This window comes from Octopus sinensis, linkage group LG2 (genome assembly GCF_006345805.1).
Source record: "Octopus sinensis linkage group LG2, ASM634580v1, whole genome shotgun sequence".
NCBI lineage: Eukaryota > Metazoa > Mollusca > Cephalopoda > Octopoda > Octopodidae > Octopus > Octopus sinensis.
The window spans coordinates 109,295,064-109,312,650 of record NC_042998.1 but is presented as its reverse complement, the minus strand read 5'-3'; the positions used below and the strand labels follow the sequence as shown (position 1 = coordinate 109,312,650).

General features: G+C 34.5%; 1 protein-coding gene across 12 annotated transcripts in view; it reads right to left on the bottom strand.

The window, feature by feature from the left end:
• LOC115222488 overlaps positions 1–17,587 on the bottom strand; it is a 961,211-nt gene that overhangs the window by 137,068 nt on the left and 806,556 nt on the right. For all 12 annotated transcript variants that reach the window (XM_036498862.1, XM_036498853.1, XM_036498859.1 and 9 more), the window contains one exon: positions 1–23. This exon is cut by the window's left edge and continues 75 nt beyond it. In XM_036498862.1, coding sequence (XP_036354755.1) covers positions 1–23 — 23 coding nt within the window. The remainder of the gene's footprint in view (positions 24–17,587) is intronic.

The window sequence follows — 17,587 nt, the reverse complement described above, 5'->3', positions numbered from 1 at the left end:
TCTCAACATGCGTAATGCTCTGCCTGAAGAAAGAAAAAGCATACACTTATGATAAATATTGTGAAACAGACATAGTGTTAGAGTTTGACTTTTTAGTGTCTCCATCATGGCTGAACATCAGATAGCCTAAACCTCAATGTAAATGCCGGAAAATTTCTCAAGAGAATTTTATTAGTTCTGAAAATGAAACAGTTATTATTCATTAAAAGCTTATTATTGTTGTTGTTGATGTTGTTATTCATTTCAGATATTCCAATATTTGTATGCCTGTATGTAGGCTAGTGTATTTATACAAATGAATACTGTTGTATTCGTCTGGGAGTAAACATCACACACATACACATGCATATATGTATGTATACATATGTGTGTTTGTGTGTGTGTGTGAGTGTTTGTGTACATGTATATATTTACATATTTGTGTGTATACATATGCGGGCATGTAACTATATGTGTATGAGTGCAAATGCATGCATGTGTGTATTCTTGCAAAGTTCATATGCAGTTTTGGTTTTTGTTTATCCCACAGACATTTGTATTTCACAAAACAAAAATTTTAAGATATTTAGTTTGTTAAGAATGTTTAAATCTACTCATCTACATGTTTTAATTGTTGAATTCAGCTTCCATTAAAGGGAAAGTATGTGTAGTCCCACAAGCCTAAGAATTACAAAATAGATACATACAAAATAGTAGCTGTGTGAATACAACTTTTCATATATATAAATACTTAAGTATACAATAAACGAATTTAAACAAAAAGCAAACTAATGGTACTGTCTACAAAAGAGTTGTTAAGCAAAATATATAAATATTGGGATTCAAGGAGAAAAATATGGAAACTGTTATACAGGTTTAAATCAATATCATCATCATCATCATGATCATCATCATCATCATTTAACATCTGTGTTCCATGCTGTCATGAGTTGGATTGTTTGACAGGATCCAATGTGTTCAAGGGCTGCATTGTGCTCCACTATCTATTTTGGCATGGTCTCTATGGCTGGAAGTCCTTTCTAATACCAACCACTTTACAGAGTTTACTAGGTGCTTTTTTTCATGCTACTCGCTCGATTGAGGTCACCATGCAACTCACAGAACTACAAACCCTGTGATGATGGTGGGCCAGCTTCACGCTAGAAGATGAAGGGATTAAATTATGAGAAATGTGTGTGTGAGTGCAAGGGCAGGGGAACTGTCAGTGCAGATTCTTGTAGAGGATCTTCATGGCTACTCACTTTTAGTAGGGGAAGGAGAGAGAAAGAGAAAATGAGGAGTTGGAGCTGCAAGACACAAATAAAGGGGATAAGATGCCTAGATGACTCCACAATGCACACTGTGAATTGAAGAATCAGACTGTTTGGGAAGGAGAATGAGGTGATGGAGAGGCAAACTGCCAGAATGGATAAGCTTGAAGGGCAGGTGAGCATAGGGCCACGAGTTGGGGGAGATTGAGGAATGCAGAAGGGAGTGGTGGGATGGAAGCAACAGAAGTAATAAAGATGATACAGTTGTTGGTGGGAGGAGAAGAAGAGAAAAGGATGACATGGCAGTCTGCCGGAGCTGGGGGAGGGGGGATGCAGGAAGTAGAGATAGGTTTAATTCATGTGAGGCAGGGGAATGAATCACAGTAATATGAGTACAAAGTTTGCTTTTTTTTCTGACATTTATGTGGATCTGTAACAATAAATCTAATAATTCAGTATCAATATATATGCTTGAAATATCTCAACTGATAATTCTGACTAGATTCAGCATATAGATTCAAATCCATATGTGATATATTTAGCGTTTTCACCAAAATTAGAAATTACTCATATATTATGTAACTGTAACTGGATACAAATCTTTAATCTAACTATGAAAGTTGAATCTCAGATTACACGAAATTCTTACAAGTAGCAATGTATTTGATTTGTTACATATTTGGGAAGGACATTTGATACAAACATCTCTAATGAAAACATTCAAATTCCACTATTGTTGTCATCTTTTTATGTCTTATAACCTTATTGCTCTACATTAAACTTTTCTCTGTCTGTGGTGGTGAAATGGTTAAGAGCACTTATGACCATTTGGTGGCAGGATGGAGGAAAGTTATCTTCAGAATAGAGACCTGACTCAAATGCTTGTTATAGAGCAGACTGTGCTAAAGACAACCAAGGAGCAGATAGTGGTGTTACACCATGTGGTAGATTATGTCTACCACTCAATGACAGGAATGGTTCCTTTGATGGGTTTTCAACAGCTTCTGACAACCTAATTTTATTCACAAGTTTGTGCTTAATTCAAGATGATGGTGCAAGATACCTTCATATGATGCCACATAGTGGAATTGAATCTGAAAGCACATAGTTGTAATGTGAATTTCTTACTGATACAGATGACTTGTTAAATCTTTGTCCCATCACTTGTGATACAGGATATTCATTGATCATTCTCTATATCTGCATTTGAAGCTTTCATCAAAAAAAAAAAAAGAGAAAACTAATCATAGCAGAGTTATGATAGCTATTTAACACACACATATTATTATTTTCATTTATGTTTTTTTTTTGTATTAATATAATATACTGTAACATATCAAAGTACTTTCCTAATACATCTACCTAGTCACTGAAAATCTATTTTACTAATCTGTTTCAGAACATAATTTCAGATCAAGTATTACACTGAAATATATTTTATAAATAATACTTTATTCTCATCCACATCACACTGACTATCTTTAAAATGGGAGAATACATTAGATAATGTAATCCAAGCTAGCCCCTAAAATATGGTTAGAGTTAAAAGGTTATATTCATTTTCATTGTTTAGTCAGAAGACAAAAGATAATCCCCATAAATTTTACTAGATTTCTGAGTTTATGATATGAATAGGAAGGAGAAACCACAGCTCATTGTGTTATTTGTGTGGCAATGCTTGTTGGAGTACAGTAGTGGCAGAAACCTGCCAGTCTTCTTTTTATCATATCCTCATGTTTTGTGATTTTCGTAATAACTATCTTATATTTTCCTAACATTTAGTTTTCTCTAAGTTTGTTAACCTATTCTCATCCTTTAAAGTCTCATTGTCTTTCCATTAACTACTTACCCCTAGTCTCAGTGTCACAAGTATTTATAGAATGTTTATAATTTTACTTGACAAGAGATGATAAATAGTATTGACATGAAAATATCTTTTTCTTTAAATTTATTTAAAGTCTTATTTCGTACTTCAAGTTCTCACTATTTGTTTTACATTTGAAGACCTGCCACGTGCATCATCCCTGGAAATGGAGAAAGAATTCATCAGCTTGTACATGAGGCTTATTGGAGGACAATCAACAATGTTTTGAAATGTTTGAGAGCGGACATTTGGCAGAAGCAACCAATTCTGTGGAGCACAGAGAACTGGATTCTTTATGATGACAATGCACCCTGTCACCATACTCTCCTCACTCATGAGTTTCTCACCAAAAACAACATGGTATCACTTCTGCACCTGCCCTATTCACCAGATTTAGCACCAACAGACTTCCATCTCTACCTCAAGATGAAAATGCAGCTCAAAGGTTACTGTTTTAACACCACTGTTGAGATCTTAATCTCAACAGCAAATCGCAGAAGATCCTCAAGTTGCTTACAGAAAATGACTTCCTAAATGGATTCCAAAAGTGACAGGAATGCTGAAACCAGTGTATTGCTGGGCATTTTGAAGGAGATGATGTTAAAACTTAGGTAAGTAAGTTATTTTGTATTAAACACAACTAGTCTGGGAACTTTTTGATCCCATCTCATATTTTGGTCAAATTAAATTATCAATACTTGAAACAGAACTGGAAATTAGTATTAGTTGATCAGTGATCTTGTTTCTATTTGAAAAATAAATGTTGGCTAGTTTACTTGTGATCTTGGGTCTATGGGAGCAATTGATATTAGTTAACAGTATTGTATCTATGTTAGAAATAAATAATTGCTGATCTGTGGTCCTGAGACTTTGTAAAAAATAAATATTATATAACTAGAGATCTTGAGATTAAATGAGAAATATTAGTTAGATAGGAACATCTACAATTTATAATTAGAGAGTGCTAATTTTTCTTTTTATTAAAGATCCTCATTAATTATTGAAAATAGCCATAAATTAGTTAAAAAGGTTCTAAGTTTGGGAGTGAAGTTAGGTTAATCTAAGAAATTATAGATTTTAGCAGAGCTTTCAAGTATAAATTAATCTCCACAAAAAATAAGCAAACTTATTATTAGGAGAAAAACTATGATGAAAGTTTAAATGAAGTTTAAGTTTATATTTATACAAAGATGGAAGCTCATGAGACTGTTTATGCATTGGTATGTGTGTATTTGTGAATATGCATGTGTGAATTTTGGATTTATCTGTTTCCATATGTTTGTGCATTTAATTTTTGATATATATATAATTTTATAAGCTTAAAGCTTATAGCAATCCCTGCACGATGACTAAGGAAAATAATCTAATAATGGGGCATATAAGCTCTCGACAGAAAACATGCATACGAGAAAACCTACTTTTTTCTGTTGAGGGCTTTTGTGCCCCATTATTAGATTATTTTCCCTAGTCATTGTGCAGTGATTGTTATAAGCTTTAAGTTTATAAAATACTATTATTATTATTTACAGAATTGTAAAACTTGACACTGCTTCACAAAACACACACACACACATATTATTATTCGTTTTTATGTGATGTCTGATGACAACAAGTAAGCTGAAACTTTGAAGCTACTGTCTCACACATACACACACCCATGTATTTATACCTTAATGAAAAAATGCTGTAACAAAATTACTAATTGGATGCTGGACAATTTTGGATTGAGTGATTCTGATGAAATTAGAAGGTAAACCTTTCAATATCAACATCATACAGTTATGTGCTCCTACACAAGAATACAAAGATGAAGAGATAGAAGAATTCCACCAACAAATTGAATGAGTTGAATACATAAAAGAACTGTATGATGATTAAGAGCAGACCACCAATGCTGGATTTCAAAGCTGCAACTGAAGTAGCAGAAATTTAAGTTAAAACCATTAAATAACAATGACCAGCATCTCTAACATGTTATATAATATGATATATACCAAACGATCTATCTTAGTTTCATTACCAAAGAAACCAAAGCTGTAGACTATGCAGGATTTAGGGCCATAAGTCTAAGGAATCATATGTGCAGTTTTTTGAATGATAAGTCTAAAGAGTAGAAGGTATGTGGACAGTTGACTGACCTGAAATTTATTGAAAACATTTCACTTAGAAAACAACCAATTGGAGTAACAGTTGGAGTAACAATTGATATAATTACAGTATCATTATTTTAATGTCTACTTTTTCAAGTTCCTGTAGGTCAGATGGAATTTATAGAGGGGCATTTTCTACAGCTAGATGTCCTTATCACCAACCCTCACTTGTTTCCAAGTAAGGTGATATTTCACCATGAAATAGTATCAGAAAATGACAGTAACACTCACAACTATCATGTGATGTCAAGGTAAGGAGACAGTAACACACACACACACACACACACACATCATCATCAACATCTAATCCGTGCCAGCATGGGTTAGATAGTTTGACTGGAACTGGTAAGCTAGAAGGCTGCATCAAATTCCAGTCTGATTATACACATTCACGTGACTTCTTTCAGTATTTTTCTATCAAATTTAATCACAAGGCTTTGATGAGCATGAGGCTCTATGAGAAGACCCTTGCCCAAGGTGTCACACAATAGGACTGAACAAGAAACTAAGTAGTTGGGAAACAAATTTCTTACCACACAGTCATGCCTGCACCTATAGTATCTATTAAAATAATTTCCGTCTAAAAAGATTATGTTATGCTTTATTCAGATTTTCTTTTATCAAAATGTAAAAACGAGTGTTGTTTATAAATGTTGTATGTGTCATGTTTATGTTTACAAACTAAACTCTGCTGTATTGAACCATGAACTCTAAACACTAGCGCTTTTAAACTAAGAATACACATCATACAAAAACACAACTGCATACATATAATCAGTTGCCCATAATGTGAAATTATTATGCTTTTGAATTGCTAGTTTCTTCATATGGTAAAGCATCAGTACAGTTTTTAAGTATTGATTCAATTAATGTAGATTTTGATAAAGACAAGATAAGGCTACAAAAGAGCATAAACATGAACTACACTGGTTTTTAGACTATAAACAGAAACATGTCACACATTTTAATTTTTTAAAAATATTTGCTTATACATTGTGAGAATGTAACTGATTTCCTTTAGACTATTTACTATATTTTGAATAGTTCCTATAATTTGATTAATTGCTGATTCAAGCAGCTATTACTTTAAGTAATTTTCTTTATTGAGCAATTGGCTTCATTCAATTGTATTTTGATTCACTGTTTTTCATAAATTGGTACCAAACCTAACTACTACTAAGCCTTATCCAATGGAGAATTAGAGCAAGAACAAAAGAAGAAATAAGTCAACTGCAGGAGTGATAACTTAAGGGGGAATATTTAACCTAAGAGCCATATGGAAAAGAGTTCTAGACATAAATCAACATGCCTTGAAGACTTTAACAAAGCATTTAACAAAATAAAATCCGTAAGTTGATGTATAAAGTTGTCTGTCAGAATTCAGGATATGTGAAAAAGACCTCAAAATGCAATAACAAAAATGCAGTGGGAACAAACAGTATTAGTGAGAAATAAATAGGGGAAGACCTCAGAATTTAAAATTAAGAAAGGTGTCTGAGCAATCCTCCAGCTTATTAACCTAGACATCAAGATCTTCAAAGATCCTCTATAATCATATCTGGTTTTCTTGTTTCAATAGCATGGTCAGTCTTTATCAGAAAATTCCACAAAATCTTGTAATTCTGATTTCCTATCACAGCCTCTGGTTTTTGTTCATACTATCTTCCTGTTATTTTGAAACCACACACTTGGCTAACATCTGAAAGCACTCACTTGCCTACACAGTCATGTCTGCATTTATATTCCTTTTGTGCTTGCACTCACTGAAAACATAATTGATACTTTCATCTCCTTTATTGCAGATTCCAAGTTTACTGTCTGATTGAGATTGTGGATCTTTGCCTTTATCAAATTTGTTCTAAGTGCTTGTTTCTGAGCAACTATTATTAGGATTTCTGTCTTTCATTTCAAGTTCCCATCAGTCAGCCAGTGCCAACAATCTTTACTTACAACATTCTCAGTTTTTTGCATGAATTGGCCATGCAGTTCCATTTCTTTCTATTTGTTTATTCTGTTTTTTTCTTCTATTTTCCTTTTCTCTTTGTATTCTCCTACTATTTTAGTCACTTTTTGGGTATCTCTTAGTCACTGATAATATTCTTTCTTTACTCTGCACAACATAACTTTACAGATCCAGTATTTCAGTATTAAGAGTGTGTTCTATGTTTAGTACTTCTCTGCCACCATCTTGGTAGGTGGTTACTCTCAGTATTGCATTTAAGGTGGAGTGCAGTGTGCATTGTGAGCAGCTTTCTAGTTCTGTAGTTCAAGTTTCATCCATTTCAGAAAGGAAGCAGGGTATCTCAATATGAGGCACAACCTATTTACTTATGACTTTAATGATATTCCCTCCATTTAATTTTGTATTGAGCACTTTCCTAATTCTCCACTTATACTCTTTTGTGACTTCCTCTCATTTCTCCTTCCATTATCCTATTGTTTTGCAGTACTCCTAGATATTATTTTCCTCCATTACTCCACAGCAATCTAATGGTGTTATCTTGTGGTAATTTTATGCCATCAGAGATAAAATTTCATGCCTCTCTTCATAATTAGTACTATGCACATATTTATCCCAGTCTGCATTCCAATATCTTTGCTGAATACTTAGGCTCTCAAAAACTAGGTAGTGAGTTCAGTTCCTGGACCGAGATATATGTTGTGTTTTTGAGCAAGACACTTTATTTTATGTTGCTCCAGTTCATTCAGCTGTAGAAACGAGTTATGACATCATCACTGGTGCCAAACTGTATCAGCTTTTGCTTTTGCCTTGGATAACATCAGTTATCCCCTCTCCATGTTATGGAGAGGGGATGCTGGCATGCACGGGCAATTGCTGGTCTTACATAAACAACTGTCCCAGACTTGTGCTTTGGAGGGTAAATTTCTAAGTTCAATCTCATTGTCATTTATGACCGAAAGGGTTCTTTACCTGTTTACCCTTTTACTGAATATTCTTACTATTTGGATCAAAGAGTCTTGTTCTGTCTCAATTTTTATATACAGCATGAGGACATCCATATAAAGTAGGTGATTTATTCTCATTTTGGATTTGGCAAACTCATAGGCAGACCTGGATTTTCTTATTAAACTTGTTAAAGGGGCTACTGCAATAGCAAAGAGTAATGGAGATAGTGAGCATGGAAAACGCCTTGGTATATTTTCATGTTGCCTAATGATTCATTTGTGCATATCAGTTCTACTTTCCAGTTATTTTTATTATTATTATTATTATTATGGTTCAGAAATTGATAACAAAACTTGTGGGATTGATGTAGAAGATGTTCAGATGGAACACTTGCAAATTAATATTTAAAACATCATTAACAAAGAAGGGAATTTTGCAGGTTTTACTCTTGGTAGGAAAAACTGAGATATGTGAAGTGAGACTTAGTGAAGGTGAAAGGAGGATAGATTTGTGGGTTAAGTGAATTTAGATACAACTTCATAAATTTAAAAAAGTAGCAGACAGTCATTTCAATAATTTGATTTTTCTGAAAACAAATTTGCCAAAATTCATAACAATACTTGACTTTTATTATTTGTATATGCATTCATTTAGGCATGTATGTGTGAGTGTGAGAGTGCATATATTTATACACACACACACACACACCACACACACAAGCACATACATATAGATATGTCTCTATGTATGTATGTATGTATGTATGTATGTATGTATGTATGTATGTATGTATGTATCTATCTATCTATCTATCTATCTACCTCTCTCTCTCTTTATATATATATACATACATATATATATATATATATATATATATATATATCATCATCATTTTACACCTACTTTCCAAACTGAAAGGGATTGAGTTGGGGTTGTAATGGTCCAAATACATCATTTGATACTGGGAACCATTACTCCTATAAAGTGATGCTTGTACATGTAACTACATTTGGTTTACATGGCTTGATGCACTTCCTATAACCAACCACTTTACAGAGTCTGTGTGTGATATATATATGGATGTATATATATATATATGTATGTATGTATTTTTTCATGTCTTTATATATATGTATATATATCGTCAACATCAAAATAAAAATCGTATATATATATATGTTGGTTATCAACTTGTAAACAAGTATAAGCATCACTGACAAAGAAATACTCGTGCAAAATTTTAGGTCCAATAAGACTTACAACACTTCATATATATATATATATTAATGTGTGTATATATCTCACAGAATCTCTCAAAACACTTAAGTTCTATCTTGGCATAATAAGACTAGGAATGAAGACAATCATGTAAAATATGTCTTAATACAAAGTGCTAAGTGGCATTTTGTGTGCCTTTACATATTGAATTCAAATTTTGCCAGGGTTGACTGCTTTTCATCCTTTCAAGGTCAATAAAATAAATGCCAGTCAAGTACTGGGGTCAGTTTAATGGACTTTCCCCCACCTCCCCTGCAAAACTGCTGCAACTGTGTCAAAATTTGAATCGATTATATATATATATATATATAATAATAAATATTAGGGAATAAATCCAAATTTACAGGGAAAAAATCAGATTTAGGATTAAATCCAATTTTATAGTAAAATATTATATAATATTAATTCGAGACAAAACCACTATTTTGCAAAACAAACAAGGAAAGACTTAATCAATACATAAAATTTTAATATAAATTAAATAAACCGCCACTACAATCGTTTCATGTCTTCAAATGACATTCGTCAGGTGGATACAATTGTAGTGGCGGTTTATTTAATTTATATTAAAATTTTATGTATTGATTAAGTCTTTCCTTGTTTGTTTTGCAAAATAGTGGTTTTGTCTCAAATTAATATTATATATATATATATATATATATATATATATATATATATATATATATATATATATATATATTATATATATATGTATATATATATACACATATACATACATACATACATACATACATACATACATACATACATACATATATACATATATATCAACATCATCATCATCATCATTTAACGTCTGTTTACTGGCATGGGTTGGATCGTGTGACTGAGGTCTGGAGAGCCAGCAGCTGCACCAGGCTCCAATCTTATCTGGCAACGTTTCTACAGCTGGATGCCCTTCCTAACGCCAACCACTTCAAGAGTGCAGTGGATGTTTTTTACATGCCACCGGCATGGGAGCCATTCAGGTGGACATATATATATATATATATATATATATATATATATATATATATATACAAACACATGTGTATATATATATACGCACATGTGTATACAAATATATATATATTCATATCTTTTATCTTTTTTTATTTACTTGTTTTGGTCATCATACTGTGGACATGTTTGTGACACTGCTTTGAAGAATTTTAGTCATTGGTCAGCCCAGAGCTATAGTACAATTCACTTGCCCAAGGTGCTATGCAGTGGGACTGAATCGAAGGCAGCTTGGCTGCAAAGTGAGCTCTTGGATGAGTCATCCATTACCTTATTTCCAATCACCAGCTGAGCATACATGTGGAGACAGCCAAAAGAAACATTTGACCCACACTGCCTTCTTCCAACTGTTAAACATGGAGGAAGATCTGTGATGATCTGCGGGATGGGGGCTATATCTTGGAAATCCACCAGCCCAATGGTTTCCCTTCATGGCAGAATTAATAGCCAAAACTATTTAAGCATTTTATCAGATCAAATTCATCCTATGGTTGCAGAACTGTTTCCGGAGGGAAACACAATCTTTCAGGATGATAATGCACCAATTCACACAGCTAAAGTTACACGAGGAATATTCTAGTGAAGTTGAACATCTTATCTGGCCACCACAGTCCCCAGATTTCAATATAATTGAGTGCATTTTAGAAAAAACAAGTAAGGAGTTAATATCCTCTACCATCATCACTACAAGAACTGGAGACTGTTTTAGCTGAAGAACGGACAAAAATTCCTTTGGAAACAATTCAAACTTTGTATGAGTCCATACCTCATAGAATTCAAGCTGTAATTACTGCCAAAAGTGGTCCTACCCTATATTAAAATAAATTTGTTTGAAATTTTAAGGTGTTTCCATTATTTTGTCCACCCCCTGTATATATATATATATATATATATATACAAGCATTAAAGACCCGGCAACGACGGGTCATAGTGCTAGTGCATGTATATATGTGTATATATATGTGTACATATTACATGTACATCTATATATATATACATCTACACATAGAATACAAAATACAAAGTTATACCTTGATATTGCTAGTGATAACAATACTCAAAATATATAACTATAACTATAATATATAGACTGGAATTGTTAGCCCGTCTCTTGTAATTTCAATCAATTGTATCTTGTCCTCCCTCTTGTATAGAAGTGTGGCTACAATCCAGCCTACCTCTACTTCTGGGGGTGGGGGTGGGGGGCATTTAAAAATTTTTTCCGGGATGTCCTACGTCCCAGATATAAAGGTAAAAATAAAATATTTCCACTTTGCAAGTTCGAGTTGAGTACTCCCTTGCATGCTCCGTTGACTCAAACCGTGCTTCTATTGTGGCGAATTTACCGCCTCTGATTAGATACTTTTCATAGTTGCACCAAGACACTTTTCGAAGGTGCTTTCCTCTATGTGTTCAAATCTTCTTTTTTCTCTACATAGTATACTTTATAGACAATAGTCTTTTCTTTAATTTAATTTTTTATTATCCATCTGAACTATTCCATTTCTGCACGCTAATTTTATTCTTAATTTATTCCCATTCATGTGAAACCACTTATTCAATCATTGATGCAATTTTATACCAATTGCTATTTTTACTTTTGTTATGTTTCGATTATAATATACTTTAGTTTGATTTTAATTATTACTTACTACATATAATTCAATTGTTATTACTATTTTTATTGTTAATGTGAAAGTATCTGACATAAAATAGAGAAATATTTTTGTTCCACTTTTAACACGTAATACTGAAATAGGGGAGAAGATATGATATTGCTATGGGCTCGCTCTAGGCAAGAAGTTGAACATTTTTTTTGCCCATGAAACTACATGGACCCTGAGTAAGGCATGTGTAAAATTTGAATGGAATTGGTCGTGTAGTTCTGAAGTTTTAGGGAATCGTAGTGGAGAAGATATGATATTGCTGTGGGCTCGCCCTAGGCAAAGAGTTCAAAATATTTTTGCCGCTGACACTCCCTGGACCCTAAGTAAGGCATGTGTAAAATTTGAATGAAATTGGTTGTGTAGTTCTCAAGTTTTAAGGAAACACACTGACAGACAGACGGACACACATTCTCAGTTTTATATATATAAAGATATATATATATATATATATATATATATATATATATATAGATAGATAGATAGATAGATAGATAGATAGATAGATAGATAGATAGATAAATAGATAGACAGATAGATAGATAGATAGTGACAGATGGATAAATAGATACATATATAAACAGACACACACACAGATGTGTGTGCATGCGTGCTCGTGTAGCAATGAACATTTGTGGGTTTCCACTAAAATTAAAATTGGTTATGTTTATGCATTAATTGTATGATAAGACCAAAATATCATTGACCTCAAAGGACTTGTAGCATTGTAATTCCTGTCAGGCCGGCATGGATCTCATCATTGATTTGAGTGTATTGAAAATAATGAATCATTAATAGATTTTTCGAAAAAAGCCAATGGTTCACTTCCTTTCAGTGTGTGGCCACCAAAATGGAATATCTGAATGGAATACATTGAATCAATAGTGTATTTGCCTAAACCAAATATTCATTTCATTTTATTTGAGGGTTTCTATGTTTTTGTTATCAGCTGTTCACTCTGATCTAAAATGATTTTCTAAAGCCAAATCATAAATAGAAAACTGACAGGACCAAAGATAAAAATTATAGAAAAAAGTTCTTTCTATATGAAGCTCTAACAAATAGTTATTACAAAAATAAAGATTTTGTGTTTGTTTTTGTTTTCTGTTCATGGCTACATCAAGGCACCAACAGCAGCAGCTAAGCAGCAATAATAATAACAATGATAATTACTACTACTACTACTACTACTACTACTACTACTACTACTACTGGCATTTGTAATTTGCTTGAAAGAACCCTGTCCTAAACAGAAATTCCAATATATAAACTTGCAGGATAGAAATACTTCCAAGTAATGCACATTGTTTGTAATCATGGATAGTTTTAGCAACAAATATCTGCTAGAATTAAATTTTGGGGTTCCATACAAAATATAGCTGCATGAGTTCTTTTTTCTATTTTCTTTGCCTGGCAGATATACAAAGTTGTATTGTTTGTTTTTCCATCTTATTTCAAGTCATGTCTGTTTAGTTGATCAAAATATGACTTGTCAGATCCCAAATTGCTAAATTCTTTTATATCTAAACATGTGCTCTATTCACACTTCCTGGCAGCTCAATCCAAATTCAGGTTAAAATTAGATGTCAATATTTAACCAACAACTGAAAGTCTATAGGATATGTTAATTTAGAATCATTTAAATGTAAGCCAAACAAAAAAAAAAGAAAAAAGAAAAGAAAAAGAAAATTCATCAATATAAAAAATTGATGATGGTAATGATGATGATGATATATTTCAGAACCACTTTCTCAATTTATCATTTTCTTTATTATCTTTCCTTTTCTAAATTATTTCCCCCCTGTTAGCTTGGTTGTAAAAGTATTTGTAAATTTGGATAGTTTGATATTGAAGCAATTGCTTTTTACAGCTGGATTCTTCTAATATCTGTACTCCCTGATACAGAAGAACTGAAATACTCTGAGGTTGTATAACCAATGGTCAGCTTTGTTAGAGACCTAGGGTACTAAGTGCAATCTTCAGATCTGTTATTACTGATATATTCTGCCTTCACCTAGCTGAGGACTCCTAATGCTTGCTCTGACATGCAGTGGTTAATCATATGGGGTCTACATCAGTCTACATCTGTATGTCTGCAGATACTTGTGATGACCACAGTATAGACAAGCAGCAAGACCTCAAACATAGCATGTGTTTATATCTAAAGAATCTGATGCTAGCTAATGAAGATTACATAATTTACTATAGGGTATGTTAGAACATCTATGTCCTCACTTACTCAATTATTTTTAAGCAAGTATAGCAATGTTTCTTTATAATGAATTCATTCATATATTGTATTGCATGTTTACTTAATCAGAGTTAACCTAGGTTAAACAACAACAACATCTCAATTTTCACAGGTAAAAACAATAACCACAAAGTATATTTATAAATTGAAGTTAAATCAAAAGAAGGTATTTAACTATTACATCCTGCAATCTGGAGCTCCATGAAAAATTCAATATTATCCCAACTATATCTTTCATAAGATAACCCATCCATATTGGTCTGAGAGGATCAGAGCCTCTCCTCAACTCCAGCAATTTACTTTGACTACAATCTAGGCCTCTTGTGTTCAGACATAAGAACCTTTGGCTGATCTTAGTCACCCACATCTTATAGGTATGATTTTCCCCAATAGTCTGCCATTCTAGAATTCTAAGTATCTATCCCTTACTGCTTCTCCTATAAGCATATTATTCCTTCAATTCATTTTTATTTCTTCCTTAGCATATCATTTTTCTTTCAGATTATCATAAATTTTAGCCACACCATGGAAGTGGTTGTTCCTTTCTGAGGTTCGTCCAGGCTTTATTTGCTCATTGTCTAGACCCACTTTTTCTGTTTCTTTTCTCAATAGTTTTCCTGTCCTTCAATCTCCATCCTCTTCACATAACTGCACGAGGTTGGATTGATATTGCTTCTAATGACTTTTGACAAGATATATATAATATATAACTTTTGGCAGGATATATATATATATATATGTGTGTGTGTGTGCATGCACATGGCCCAGTAGTTAGGGTGTTACACTCATGATCGCTGAATTGTGGATTCAATTGATGGACCATGCAGTGTGAACACACTTGATGGCAGCACGCCTGACCAGGATCAGGTCCAGTTGGTGCCAATGCTTTGAGCATGGATGTCTCCAAGACACTTTGTGTTGGGGTTTGGCCTTGAAGAAGGACTTGGTCATGAAAGGTGCAGAGCTCAAGCAGTTGCTGTCCATTCTCGTTCGATTTTCACACCCCGAATGGACCGAGGCAAGAGGGCCACGAGTTGTTGCCAGCACCCACTCTGGCATTGAGGTCACTCAGGAGAATAAGTTTTTCGCTAATGGAGATGCTCTTGATAGTGGATGCAAGGTTCTCGTAGAACTCATCCTTGGCATTTGGTGCGGCGGACATTGTCGGGGCATACACACTGATGAGGGTGACAGGGCCTTCGGTAGTGTTCAGGTGGAGAGTTAGGAGCTGCTCAGAGCTGCCGATGCCTGGTTCTACCATCTTCAGCAAGCTGCTCTTTATTACAAAGCCTACTCCATGTTCTCTGGGTTCATCGGAGCTCTTCCTTTTCCAGAGGAATGTGTAGTCCCTCTTCCCTCAACGTGCCTGCATTGGCTAACTGTATTTCCTGCAGAGCAGCGATATCAACGTTCAGTCTCTTGAGCTCATTTTTGATGACTGCTGTTTTCCTGGTGTTACTGATGTCTTGAAGGTCCTGGGAGAGGCCAGGCATCATTGTCCGGACATTCCGACATACCAGTTCTAGAGCTGATCAATTTTTGATAGCTTTTCTATTTTTGCCTGGTGCAGTAGTTAACGATCTGCTTGTTGGATGTTCTCTTAATCTCCATGCACCCAACAAGGAAACAAGCCATGACAGGACAACACCTTACTGGCTGGGGTCTGCCTGACTCGAGGCAGATGGTAGCTGTCCAATGAGACTCGAAGATCTCTCCCACCATCAGAAGCAACCCCTAGTGCCGCATTCTATGCCAATTGAGTTAAAGCTTATAACCAGTGTCTGCTGCTTCCCAGGTTGTGTCGACACCAAATAAATAGTGAAGGTGGAGTGTCCTCTCCAGGTGTACATGTTTAATGATGGCATGGACGGATGTGAGTCTGAGCAATGTAGTATGGAGAACAGGTTGTTGCCAATGCAACTTGTCCCCCCTCTCCACCTCCCTGATGAATCCAAAGGAACAGCGGGCTGCTACAGTTTGGTCGCAATGTTGTTGCAGGAGCTGCCAGGATGGAGTTGAAGTCAACATTGAGCTGCCTGAAGGGCTGCAACTCCTGATTTTTCCTCGAGGTTTACTCCTGAAGCTTTCCCTGTGATCAGGTATCCCACAAAACAGCAGAGGTTTCAAATCAGGGTTTCCCTTCCCCCAGGTGGGCTGCCCTCCTGGGCTGACGAGCCCCACCTCACCAAGCAGGCCTGGTGGTGTTGCCAGTTTAGTCACCGACGACCCAACCATGGAACAGGTTGTATTGGACTACATGGTACCAGTAGCACTCAAGAGTGATACAAACATAGCTAGATTGATAGATAGATAGATAGAAAGGTATATATATATATATATATACACACACACACACCACACACACACACACATATCCATATACATACATATCCATATACATATACATATCTTTCATCTTTCACTAGTTTCAGTCATTTGACTGTGGCCATGCTGGGGCACTGCCTTGAAATTTCAGTTGAATGTATCAGTCCTAGTACTTATTCATTTTAAAACCTGGCACTCATTCTATTGGTGTCTTTTGCTGAATATTACAGGGACATAAACACACCAACCTGGTTGTCAAGCAGTGGTGGGGGGTCAAACACAAACACAAAGACACACATGCATAGATATATATACATATATACAACAGGCATCTTTTAGTTTTTGTCTGCCAAATTTACTCACAAGGCTTTGATTGGCTGAGGCTATAGTAGAAAATACTTGCACAAGATGTTACACAGTGGGACTGAACACTGAACCATATGGTTGGGAAGCAAGCTTCTTACCACATAGCAATGCCTGCTTCTATATATATATATATATATATATATATATATACAAATAGGAACTTGCTACCATAGAAAAGTGTGCTTGACAGCAGGAAAAACCATTAGTGCTGGCAGAGAGCTCCTTCAAATAGAGTCACTGTTTATGTGACTGCCACTGCCACACCCATATGGGCCTGTACAGCTGCAACAGATGCTGCATCACCATCAGCAGCTGATAAAATTTCTTCTGGTGCCAATCCATTATGGCCTCTTGAAACTGACGGATGCCTACTATATATGTATATATGCAGTGAATAAACTGTCATCTAAATTAAAATAACACTGACATCTCATTTTAACAGATATATTTACCAAAATTACATATAAAAATATCTTGAAATACTAAAAAGTAGATTTATTCAATAAAATTG